This window comes from Scatophagus argus, chromosome 1 (assembly GCF_020382885.2).
Source record: "Scatophagus argus isolate fScaArg1 chromosome 1, fScaArg1.pri, whole genome shotgun sequence".
NCBI lineage: Eukaryota > Metazoa > Chordata > Actinopteri > Scatophagidae > Scatophagus > Scatophagus argus.
Window position 1 is genome coordinate 2,720,231 of NC_058493.1, and position 13,406 is coordinate 2,733,636.

Below are 13,406 nucleotides of genomic sequence, written 5' to 3' on the forward strand. Positions count from 1 at the left end.
ACAGTGTGCATAGTTTTCGTTTCACAAATGGATGGCGGCTGACATTAGGACAGTGTTGAGGGAAGCTCCAATCACATGCACGTAGTTAGGCTTCGTAATGTACAAACACACTGAATCAGTGAGTCCTCATGCAAATTTGATATCTTCAGAAAAGGGAACAGAGAAACCTGAGAACAGACTGCAGCTGGGTTATTTAGTGAGCTTGGTGTATTTTTTAATAGGTTAGCTGTTCCTTCTGCTTGCACACTCTGACTCCAGCTCCCTTATGTTTTTGATAGAACATCCTGTTTTATAATGTTGTGAATAGGATTACTGCCTGACGTGTTGTACGCTCTGGAATTTAGCACAAAATGTGTTCATTACAGTGAAACACTGTGTGTGCGTGTGTGTGTGTGTGTGTGTGTGTGTGTGTGTTTGTGTGACAGGAGCAGGAGGTGTTCATCTACAGTCTGAAGGACATGTGTCCACTCAGTCAACCCCAGAAACAGTTCTCCTGTCCAGCCGTTATCACCTGCCTTTTCCCAGTTCCAGCAGGAGAACAGGTCAGGTCTCACACACACACACACACACACACTCACACACACACACACACACACACACACACGCGTGCGCGCTGTGAACTGCATATCAGTTTACTTTAAATTGTTTGCATTGATCAAAAACTTTGCACAGATCATTTCGGTTCATTGACTGTTGAATTGCTGTATCGATCCACATCGATGGACAATAGTTACACCCTAATAATATCTGTCCAAAAATGAACACAACAGCAGTAATTGATTGTCCCACTGCAACAGTGCAGATCTGTAGCATTTCAGTGCCAGCAGTGCAGCTTTTTACTGCAAGGCATCATTGTGATTTGTTGATTTTAGTAAATCAGAGCTTCAAAATTTGGTGTTGATGTTAGTTGATAATTGAATGCTATCAGGTTTATCTAAAGAGTACAGCAGAACAAGGCTCAGTACACATTACAGTTAATATTAAATGCGTTCAACTGTAATAACTTTATCATTTAATTATTTTTTATGGAGAAAGAAGTTAAATCAATTCACTAAACCAGATAATGTTGGAAAGAAGTTGTTTTCATGCAAGACAATTTCATAAAAAGAAGTTGTCTGCTCCTTGTTAACTTATGTGCCCATATGAATAACCAAACCCCCCGACTTGAACAGACAGATGAAGCCAACTGTGTTTCTTATTCTGTGTCTGAAATGCGCTTTAGATTGAGTGGAATTTAACATGAAAATGTATCCAGTCTCCAGTTGAATTTCTAGTCTTCATTTAAGTGAAGACATGGAGGGACCAACAGGTGGCATTTCCACAGTATTAGTTCAGCCAGTAGGTGCTTGTAGCTTATCTTCCTCTCACAGAACATCTCACTGCCAGCAGCATGACTGTCAGACACCAGGCAAGGCTTCTGTGCTGCTGCCCCTCCTCCTCTCCAGCCTGTAGCACCAGCTAACACTGAGTGTGGACTGAAACGTCATCTTCTTTGTGTGTGAATATTATGGAATCAACTGTCCTTTTCAGTGAGCCACCCAGTTAGAAAACCAGTTCGAAGCATCAGCTAATGTAATAATATGTTCAGACTGAACACTGTACAGTGATTTTTCACATCACACTGTAATAAAACAGAAGAAGACAAGACATGAAAACTTTTCATTGCGAGACTCTGGGAGTATGCTGATTAAGATCTCTCTTTCTCACCTGTTAAGAACTTGGCCAGAGTGTTTGCGGGGATGTCTGACGGCCTGCTGGCTGTGTACAGCTTGGCGGAGGACTTGCCTGTGGAGGGAGAGACCTATCTGTGCTCACACACCCTCAATAAGACAGTGTTTGGTCTGAAGGACTCAGATCCCAGACAGAGACCCTACCCAGTCAGGACCATGGCTCTGGTCAACAGTGGCTCTCAGGTGAGCACATAATCAAAAATGTGTTGACCAAAAAGTTGTTTTTAATGATTCACTGAATAAAAGGACAACACGGTCTTGTCAGTCAAGCCCGTGTCTTTACGTTATGGACATGTCTGTGTGTTTGTTAGTTATGGTTCTCCAACGGTCCTGGTGTGCTGGTCATCGACTGTCAGAGTCTTCTGGCAATTCGAAGGTTGGAGCCCTATGACCCGCCGTCCTCCATCACATCCATGACGACCAGCTTCAGTCTGTGGGGAGAGGAGGCAGTCTGGATCCTGGATGACCACATCAACACCCTGCTGCTCTACCACGCTGCTTCTTACCACCTCTGTGCCAAGTACTGGTGAGTGGAGCTTTAATGTAAATGACTGCCACCGGGTCATCATCAGGTTTAGGATTTTGGATAGTGAATGTCTGAACCTGATTTAACTGGTGATCTTAATGAAACACCCCTGGGCCATTTTGGTGCCGCTGTTTCTAGTCTTTGTGCTAAGCTAAGCTAATTGCGTACTGGCTGTAGCTTTACATTTATCATAAAGAAATGAGTGTAGTACTGAGAGTATTTTACTCTTGGGATACTGTACCTTATGTATATGTGTATAACACTCCAGTTAGTCTCTCTGCATCGATGATGCCTGTACAGCACACAGAGTACCACTTTATGCATGAAGCTCTAAAACCATAGACTGTAGGGAAACATGAAGGTAATGTAGATGATGTCCACTTCCTGATGTGAGTCTGTAAGACACTGTGTGAGAGCTGTAAAAGTAAACCTGATGGTATATTAGCTTTAGCTGCGGAGCAAAGCACAAGAGTTTCTGACTTTCCTCGTTCGTGACTCTTTGAAGCAACATTATATCTTTGCCTCAGGCTGGCTAGCTAATGCTCATTAGAAAGTTGCAATCTTGAAATCTGTCTGATACTCCTGCAGTTGTGCTTTTATACACAGGAGAAAAAAACAGCTCATTATTGACTTTTGACTATACACTGTTTGTGGATTCTATATGGTTTCAGCTGCAGAGACAGCAATCCACTACGGGACGTCTTCACCGTGCAGCGTCCTGCAGGGATTGCGACGGTGACAGCCACTGACCTCAAGACAACAGACCAAGGAGAGAGGCTGGAATATAGTAATGGAGAAGTGACAGTGATCTACAGTGAGGAGGGTGGCACTCAGATCATCCAGCACCAGGATTCACTGACAGACTACTGCTCTTTATCATCCGAATGCTCCCTTGAGCTGCCGAGGTCAGACTGTTCCAGCAGCGTGGGCCCCGCCTCATTAGTCAGCCGCAGCAGTGTGCCACTTCTGCCAGACCGGGAGGAGGCGGCCAGGGTCGAGGATCAGCAGGCATCCACAAACCCTGAGCCTTATCTGGACTCAGCAGAGATCGTGAACCCCACACCACCTCATCTGCAAGCCTTCACTGTGCTGCCAGTGAACGGAACTCTGTGGATCCCCAGGTACAAAATGCTGCGCACCAACTCGACAGAAAGACACAAGAGTCACAGAGGAACTTTAAAAATAGCTTTAGAGTGTCAAGCTGGCAATTCTTTGGAAATGTAGGCGTGACAGTGAGAAATATGTGCTTATTTGGTCTTATTTGGTCACTTGGTCTCACCTTATCAGCTTGAAGTGGAAACGTTAAACTTTCCAAACGCTGTTATCATTGGCGCCACTGTCACGACGACGACCAGGTCGCTAAGGCTAGCAGCCGGAAACAGAATATGTTTGTTTCTTTTGTTTCTGGCTTCCTTGCAGCTCCTGGTTTGTTTCCTGGCTGCTAAGTTAACTAGTGATAATGATAGCAGCATGGTTATCACTAGCAACCTGGATGCTGTCCACTAAGATAAAGGCAGCATAAAACAATCGGTTAAATACTGAACTGGTAAATGTGCCAACTCACTGTTGGTTTTGAAGCCTTTCCACTCCTGGTGGTGAGAGGACACATACATTGACGAGGTAGCAGACTTTGACACAACACCAGAGCTCTCTCTCATTCTTTGCCTCCTTCGTCAGTGGGGCTCTTTTTTTCTTTTGCAGGGTAGAGTTTCCACAGATTCTCCAACTGTTCCACCATTACCCAGGCCCAGCTACTGGGAAAACAAATCCTATTCCTGTTTTGGTTGCACAGTGGTAGACACACAGTTCAATCCTTCAGATCCTGTCCCATGGCAGACAGAATAGCATAGAGATGGCGAGGCTTATTGGGAACCAATATTGAACGCAAATGGTGTCATTTTTCAATTGTCATTACACTGTGAAATTAATATTTCATTCCCAATGATGAAATTTAAGCAAAAGTTGTCTATTTCCACTTTTATTATGTTGTAAGTTGAAATATATTATGTTATTTTGTGAAAAGTATTTTAAAGGTCCTGAGTCCAGTTTGGCAAAATGAAATTGGTTAATAAAAGTTATTGTTGGCTAGTATTTTAGCTTGAGAGTGGAGCCTCCTGCACTTCAGCAGTTTGTATCGCAAACATCTCCAACTAATAAAGACTTAGAGTGTAACTCATAACGCAGCTTTATCTTTAGCCAGCACACAAATGTTGCTACTCACGTGCACTGTGTTGTTGTTCGGCAGGCGTGGAGGAGATATAATGGTTATCGAAATGCAGTCACAGGCTGATCAGCTGAGGGGACGTGTCATCGCTGTCCTCAGTCCTCCTGGACGTTCCTCTTTGGGGTGAGCTTCTGTCCTGTCAAGAGCTCTGCTGTTCTGCTCTCTTCACCAAACATAACACATAATGTTGGATTTAAATCTGTGCAACAACAGATTTTGTTTGTTTGCTTTTTTCCCACTGGTTTAGTTTTTGTGTTTAATTTATATCATCCAGAAAAATAATTCTAATTGTTTTGCACTTTTTGTGCATCTTACTTTAAGCAATACCTGCACTGTTGTTATGCTGTTTTCATATTACATTATTATGACCATATGGCAGCTCTGTGGAATCGTTCCAGTGGCAAGAATATCACTTTACTGCTTTATTTCTATTTTTTTTCTTATATTCTTGTGTTTATTGGTGTTTTGTATGCATGCAGCCCATTTTCTGCTATGCCAGAAAACATTCACCACAGGGGCAGGAAAAGCCAGCAAACTATATATTAATTTACTGATGCAGCCTCAATAAAGCTTAGCGAGATCCTTCATCATGTACTTACGGTGCTTTGCTGAGTCTGTAATTATTTCTGTAAAGAAGCCAGCAGCTGGTCCTTTGCAGAAAGAACTTCTGTGTGAGCTCCTACAAAGGGGCCTGGCCTTTTAGCAACAAGCAATAAAAGGGCCGCTCAAAATAGGTTCTTAATAAGCAGTTGTTACATGGTGCACCTGTAACATAGGCAGCACATTGGGAGGTCATGGCTCAGATTAGGGGAGGGGTCGTCAGACCTGTGGGGTTTCATTTATATCACATAACTGCTGCTGTGTTGTCCTTTAGCTGTAATGATCAGGAGCTGCCTGCCCACTCTGATGGGACACTTTCACAAGCCGGAGTTCGTACTTAATGTGTCTGTTAGCTCCTGTGTCGTCTTGTTGGTGATTTCACAAAGCACGGCCTCACCTGTTCTTGTAATCATGCGGCTGTATATCACAGCACTTGAACTAACATCAGAGGAGGATAATGACACACCTCAGAAAGATGAAACAACAATGGAAGAAGATAATTCAGGGTTTTTCTACGTGATACGTGGGTGGTTGAACTTCCTCCCTTAATGCTTTGTGCCTCAGCCTTCATAAATTAGAGTGGGATGTTTCCACTCATTCTTTGACGCTGTTGTTTGATTCACTTTTCTTTTTTTTTATTGTAGGAGGAGACATTTTAGAGCAGAGAAGTGCAGGAATTTAGCTCTTTACCAAGTCTTGGTAAAGAGCTATTAGCACATAACTCTGTGCTAATAGTACACCCAGTATCCTCAGTGGCTTTCCAGGGAATCTCTTCCTAGAACTGCCCACTCGCTTCTAGGAAGAGCTAATTACAGTGCACAGAGATGTGCCACCAACTTTAGCTTCTTCCCCGCACTGCATCCCTCTTCTCCCCTCGCAGATCGATCTCTCTTTCTTTGCGCCCCTCACTCCCCGCCTGTTTTCTCTCTTTCTCTCAGGATCCTGGAGGAGGCAGCACTAGTGGCAAAGGACACAGTTGTATGTGGCTTTCATAAGGAAAACATGGAGTGGTGCCTGTGTGTCTGGAGGGGCTGGGGCTGCCACGAGCTGGAAGTCTTCTACCAGTCCTACGAGGAGCTGGGCCGCTTGGAGACCGGCATGAGGAAAAGAAGGTAGCTGTTGTGCTGTGACGGGAGAGGTGCAGAATCGCAGCTCTGTATGGAGGGCGAGCCGAGGGGAATACACACCGACAGACTGCCAGTGTTCAGTGCTGCCGAATGTTCACGTCAGGGCAACGCAGGAGGGGGAGGAGGCCTGCTGTAAAGGGCTGGAGCTCAAACTGTGCACAACGGATATCTCCCCGCGCAACATGCTTGCGTACCAATAATAAGTTAAGACCTGAAAAATGTGTAATCCCACAGTGGACATGAAAAACCCTAAAGCTGAGTCACGGATTAAGCTCCCAGAACATAACTTATATGCTTTAGTAACTGACTTCTGCACAGGGGTGTAGTGTGCAGTTCGGTGGACTGTTTGCATCTGACTCCAGCTGCTGCAGTCCATTGTTTATTCTTTGTCTGTTTCGCTTTTCCTTCATTTAACTGTTCAAGTCCGCAACTTCAAGCCCTCCGCAGGTGACATGTATTGAGTGCTTCAAAATGAACTGGTATTGGAGCTGGAGCTGCAAGGAAACAGCTGTGTTCTAGAAGTTGTAGATGGGAGGATGGCAGTGACACTGACACAATCGCACTCTCAGAACACAGTGTTCCTCTTCAATTTCAACATATTTTAGCCTTTAACTGTGTCATGAGAATCTGCATGCCAGCCGCAGGCCCTACTGTTACCAGAATGGCCAGTAAGCAACAAACTAGCATCTGTGTTCTGTGCAATATTATGCAACAGACCAGCTGCCGTCAAAGCCTTGTGCTTTTAGCAGGTTATTACAGATAAAAGATCACTTTTTTTTAAATGTGGTTCCATTCTGGCTCCAGACCCCACAGTGAGTGTTTCCTCACTCGGCTCTTTCTCATGTACTTCCAAAGAACAGAAAATCATCTGAATATATGAAACATGTTCTTGGCATTTTATTTCTCTATTAAATAGTGGTTCATTGTTCCTGGTCTTTCCTTCAGAGGGTTCACATTACCCTCACACGCTGAAGGGATTGTTTGGGTGACAGATACTTGTGGTTACAGTGAAAAGCTGCCAGTCACAGTGTAAATGTTGAGAATCACTGCATTGCTCCCTACATGATTTTACATTTTTAAATCTTTTTATCTTTCCAGTCAGATAATTTTGTTAAATTCAGTTGGCAGACTTTCATACAGCGGCCAGTAAAGAACTGTATATTTTCCAGAACAGCCTTGTAGTAAGCCAGAGGTTATTTATTTATCAGAATATATAATGAAAGTATTACAATAGAAGTTGTTGTGTACATAGTCACTGTACAATACAGTACCAAATAAAGTTCTTATGATTTTCATTTCTGAAAATTGTGTACATTGAGTCACTTCTGTTTTATGGTCAGAAATATGTCTCTGATGAAGTGATGATGACATTTGAGAGAAGGAAACTGCCCGCTTGATATGCGGACCTTATGAGGTTGCTTCCTGGAGCTCTCTGCTGCACAGTTGGAAAAATCCCTCATTCGACCTGTTTCTGACCGCACACCTGGTTTATCATTCGATATTTCACCTCTGTAAAGTTGAGTGACTTAAGAGAAAAAAAATAATAAATGAAAGCAGCACCGACACTGGGATATCCCTGCTTTCAGTTCCTTGTAAGGGTCAGCCTCAAAAAGCACTGGATCGCACAGTTCCCATGATGCAATGTCTCACTTTAGACTTTCCCAGCTGGCAAGAAGTCTGCAACTCATGGTCCTCACCTAACACAGTTTACTTAATTGTCCACCACTTCTTACCATACAAAAATGAAACCAAAATATCATGGATGTAAGCAATGCCATTTTGCACTGATGATGTCATTTGGAGCCAGAGTCTGTGCAGTAGTGACCAGGTGGTGAAGTCATTCCTGCTCATTTTTTGTCTAAGGTTGCCCAAGTGGTGCACTGACTGACTGTATATTAATTTATTATTTCTCACATTCTGAAACTGCCAACATTACAGTGTGTTACAGTTTCTTAAATTCCTGTGTTTAATTTTTTTCCTTTACATTACATTCCTTTTGGCTGATGTATTTAAAAGATCCACCACAGTTCCACCAATCACAACACAACAGAGTTAGACCAAACATATATGTTATAAAGCTCTTCTAATTTATTCTTTACTTCATCAGGAACAAACTGTTGGATCCACACAAAAGAAAACAAAGCACATTCAAAATACTCATAAGACAGTTGCTTCAAATTGAGGTCCTGCCTCTCACTGGGCAGATAGCCAATCATATTTTAGGATAATGAGGTGGCGCTTGGGGAGGCCAACCAGATTTCAGGGATGGCTTGCGCCACCTCAGATCCTCCTTCTGGATACTGTTCCATACCCCCCTCCACCCCCCAACTCAATCAGTGGCGGCAGTGCTCAGCTGTCAATCATAATGAATCATCCCTTTTTAATAAGCATCAATTTATCAATTAAAACCAAACTTATCATAAAAATGAAAACTTGGACGTACATCAGTGTGATAAGAACGACCTAAAATGACAGAAGCCATCTTTGACAAAAACTTTATTTGACGTGTTCTTGATAGACATATTAATGCTAAAATGTTACGTATTATGTTTTTAATTTTTGCAGACTTGCTAATTAGACTGGTTTCCTAATTGAACTGGAATTCTCAGTTATCTAGTTACATATATGTATGTAAACACAACTATTAGAAAAATTGATCTCTGAGCTGTAACTGAGATAGTTTTTACTTTACCTGAAAGACAAGAAGCTACAGAAATTTTCTTGGAAGTACCTGCGGGCCCTCCTGTAATGTGCCAGGAGTTTACTCTGCAGCCAACATGGTGGCACCGCAAATATCATGAATGATGCTCTTGTCATTTAAAAAGACTTGGCTTACTGTTGCACTGACATGAATAAATCATGCTCAGTCCCCGAACGTTCTCATTTAACCTCTGCCCAGGCCAAAATACCCACAGCAGTCCTGACCTGGCAGCCTGACGAGCTGCCCCTCACACTGAACCGGCTCTACTCAGAAAAACATTTATTCTTATCACTGCTGGCCTGTTGGTTTTGTAATGCAAACAGGATTTATATTTTATGTCTGCAGTGTGTTACTGAACAAAAACCCGTTAAAGCTCATCACATGGGTTACTTCTAGTTTTCCTGAGACCGTCAGACAGAAGAGGGCAGTAGAGAAGAGACTTAATGGCTAATCATGTCTCTAGACAAATCACTTTTTATTTTTATAACCAAACTGACATTTCATTAAATAATAAGTTCACATATGTCAACTGAAGCATCAACTAAGAGTTCAACTAATTTTAGCTCTGTCACTTCAATCTACATCTCAGCTGCTGTGGGCACATGCAGTACATACCAATATAAACGTCAGCTCACAAAGAACACGTCTGATTTCATTGCAATGCTTCCAGTTCAAATAGTTAAGGGTAGCTGAACGCAGGAGTGTAGAAAGAATACAAGGAGGATAAAAAGGAGGGCAGGCGGGAGTATAGACAAGGGTTCTGGTTAAAGAAAAGTTGATGAGGCAGCAGAGCGGGAGCCAAGCTGAGGGAGTAATGACACATGCAGACGTTGGTGAGCTGCACAACGTCAGAGGTCTGTCAAAACTCTAAATGAAATTCTAAATGGATATTTTGTCCTTTATTTTACTCTGTGGGCAGTTATTCCATAGCTGAGCGGTCAACGATCAGTTCATGACAGCATGCAGCTGGTGATTTCACATTCTTCAGTAAAGAATGACTTCTCAGTACTATGAAGTGCGGCAGTCATACCTATACTCGCAGTTCCCCCGCATGCTGGCTCATTATTAGGGTTCTGCACTGGGAAATTAGATTGATACTGATATTCTTGTCAGTATGAACAAGTGTCTGACAAATTGCAATTTTCAACACTTTGGTCAGCATGATTTCGTGTGGTTGTTGGACATGTTGGCTGATGGAGCGTGGTTATATAAGGAGCTTTCAGTGACAGGTTGATCATGCAGGTTAAGACTGCTGATTGATTCTTCTGACTTTTCTCTAAATTTTGCTTTTTCCTGGTGAAATACTGTTTTTACCTTTCCAGGTTTGTAAAACAACACAATCTGAAAAGGGAACCTCACTCACTAGCTACAAAAAAACCTGCCATGCTCCCTTCATCATCATTAACCTTGTTGTCCTGTAACTCACCACTTCTTCTTAGCTGAAAGCAGTTTTTCTCAACATTTTTATCAACACTGGATGTTTGCTATGAGAAGAGTAACAGTATTTAAACCCAAATGAAGATGACAGAGGCAGACCAATGATTAATTCAAGGGAAAGCAGAGAGATGGTGGCCTAGGGACTGAATAGCAGTGGAGCTGTGGATCTCAGATGGGCGGCCTGGCAGAGGGGTGAAGCAGGAGACCTCAGGTGGACTGAATCCACAAGGAACAATCTGTTAGCGCTCAAGTCAGTCTCATTTAAACAAATTAGTTTTCTTTCTTATCCACTTGATTTTTTTTTAAGTGAAATCAGCTTGTGTGGGTTAAGATTGAGAATGGAAACACTTCTGAAACAAAATAAACACAACAAAAGTAATAAATCTGTACTATTATCTGTACTATTAAATCTTTTACTTGAGTTTTATGCAAAGAATCTTATAGTAAACAACTCAAGTGTGGAGTCAGAGTTACAGTGTGACCAAAGGGGATCAGAGGGGGGAGGATGGGAGAGAGAGTGGGGGAAACTGGTTGGTTGGGTTATGAAATAAACAACACCCCCTCAGAGCAGGACAATGCCTCTGTTGTTTACCACAATTGCTCTGGATTCAATGTCTCAAGGAGATTTGGCTCTCTCAGAAGAAAAGCTCTGGCACAACACTGATCACTTCCACACCTCTGTGTGTATGTGTGTGTGTTTCATCATGATGAGAATGTCTGTATGACTCTGCAGTGGCAGATGCTGAAGGTGAACACAAGACACTGCAGCTCCAGTTTAAACATTCCTTCTTATCAAGATGTTTTGTACCTGAATACATAAAGTTTTACTTTCATGAAAAAAGGGACAATTTCATTTTCCTCATTTTCTTCAACACTCTTTTTAAAAAAAAAAATAAAAAAAAATCTATTTTGTTGAAACCAGTTCAGATATTTTCATTGCTCTGGCAGAGGTTTTCACTCTTTTTGGGACTTAATTATAAAAAGAACTGACTTGTAAGATGGAGGGTTTTTTTTCCAGCATATTTGATGGTTCGTAGTTCACATAGTTTTTTTGGGTAGTTGGTTGTTTGGGTAAACCGTGTTTTGTATTGAAGCAGTTCAAGTGAAACCACCATGTTGTGGGAACTGTTGGAATGCTGCTATACAAGCAATCCCAGGAAAAGGGGGTACATGCAGGGGCTCTGGGACATATGGATGCTTTGGTGTTATTTTAGTGAAAAATGCAATAATGAAATGTAAAAAACATGTGGCGTACCACTTGGCCCTGCGACGCAGAGGTCACTTTGAGATTTTCAGTAACCTTGGAGTTTACATTCTAAAGTTCAAACCATACACTTGAAGAATTTATTTACTTATGTTTGTATTTTTATATAATGTCATCAAAGTTACTAGCTAAAGTGGAGTAAAAAAAAAAAAATGGAAACACAACAGTAAAATACCTGAAGCACTACTTGAGTAACCGCTTACTGCATGTGTGTGCTGTCAGAATGGGTTGTGTCCCTGGTTTGTTGGAGCAGATCACATGACCAGAGATCAGAATGTCTCTCAGACTTTTTCATGCCAGGACCGTGTGGCTCCCGAATGACAGCAGTGGGCAGAGCCAGCACTGTGGCGCTGAATCAGGATTGGGCCACGTTTCTTGGCAACATAGGTGATCATTGCTATTCTCATGTTTCATGTTTCAGCAAACTGGCTCAGGATGAAGGTAGCCTAATCAGTCGGTGATAGACTCAAACACACCCAGAACTCAGCAGGAAGCCCCCAAATTGTTTTCAGCTCTGTTTGCCCCAGGGGAATGGCAGCATTACACCTAATGAAAACATTGTGTGGCTGGACAGGCCAGCCCAAGGAAACCTGGACTGCTCCATGTCCCCATGACTCTGTCAGCAGTTTGTCTGCCCGGGGAAACACCCCAGTACCATATTAATATGCATTTGATTTTTGTTGTCTTTCACTTACGATTTTAACAGCCTGTGAGACAGATGTGGAGTTTTAGAAGAGAGACTGATTATGAATTTAATGTACAAAGATCATTTTTGAGAGTTTGTAGACTTCTCTCTCTCTCTCTCTCTCTCTCTCTCTCTCTTTCTCTCTCTCTCTCTCTCTCTCAACCCAGTCACTCAGCCAAAGCAGCTAGTCAGGGTCTACCCAAAATTTCTGCCTGTTAAAAGGCAGTTTTTCCCACTGTGCTTGCTTGGGAATGTTGGCTTGCTGTATGCTAGGGAGTACAGTCTTGTTCTGCTCTGTGTGGAAAGAGTCATGAGCTAAGTTTTGTTGTGATTTGGCACTATATAAATTACAGCAGATTACTTAACACTACTTGTGTGTTAGAGTGTTAGATCAGGCAGAGCACTGAAGTCTTGTGCTTGTGTCAGCAGCTTGGCTACCAGCTAGCTGGTGACGTCCAGTTATTTTCATTTAAGCGTGCAGTGATGCCATTATAACTTGGCACTCGTCACTGTAACTCTGTGATCATTGTACCTAACTGCCACCCTGGTCTGATGGTTGTGGAGATGGGACAGCGACACACAATGAGGCTGGATCGTGCAGGGCTGTGGAACAGAACATCAGTCTTTAAAAAGCAGATGATAGAACAGATCAAGATTAGTTCACTTAAGGTAAACTGTGTTTTAGTGTCTTTAAAGGAACACTGCAGCATTTTAATAAATCCTCTTGTCTTCCACCCTTCAATATCAAGTACGTACTTGGCACAAAGACTTTAGCCCGTGGATAATGGGAAATAACTGCACGCCTCTCTGCTCGTCACTGATGCTGGCTGACAGTGATGTGAGAACACAGCAGCTTGGAGTCCTCAGTGGTGTCATGTGGCTCCTATCAGTGTGATCAGAAATGCAGATAATGACGGAGTCGCTGCTTCCACCTCCACACCCTGCTGTGTTCTCGTCATGCTCTGCTATGCCTACTTTAGACTTTCACTGATAAAAGACAAAGCTGTCCTGATTGGAATCTGGAGGATTTAAGAATGAACGTCTCTACACAGAAGGTTTCCCACTTCAGGGCAGAGGCGTATGTTCGCTCTTCACTGTACACAGCCTATGGC

The 13,406-nt window shown here is 42.6% G+C and overlaps 1 protein-coding gene across 2 annotated transcripts in view; it reads left to right on the forward strand.

Annotated features, from left to right (window-relative positions):
* lrrk1 (leucine-rich repeat kinase 1) overlaps positions 1-7,502 on the forward strand; it is a 65,255-nt gene extending 57,753 nt beyond the window's left edge. For both annotated transcript variants that reach the window (XM_046391259.1, XM_046391346.1), the window contains exons 33-38: positions 426-542; positions 1,716-1,913; positions 2,042-2,256; positions 2,928-3,377; positions 4,502-4,603; positions 6,019-7,502. In XM_046391259.1, the coding sequence (XP_046247215.1) occupies positions 426-542; positions 1,716-1,913; positions 2,042-2,256; positions 2,928-3,377; positions 4,502-4,603; positions 6,019-6,196 (1,260 nt within the window). In that variant the 3' untranslated portion in view covers positions 6,197-7,502. The remainder of the gene's footprint in view (positions 1-425; positions 543-1,715; positions 1,914-2,041; positions 2,257-2,927; positions 3,378-4,501; positions 4,604-6,018) is intronic.
* The last annotated feature ends 5,904 nt before the right edge of the window (positions 7,503-13,406 follow it).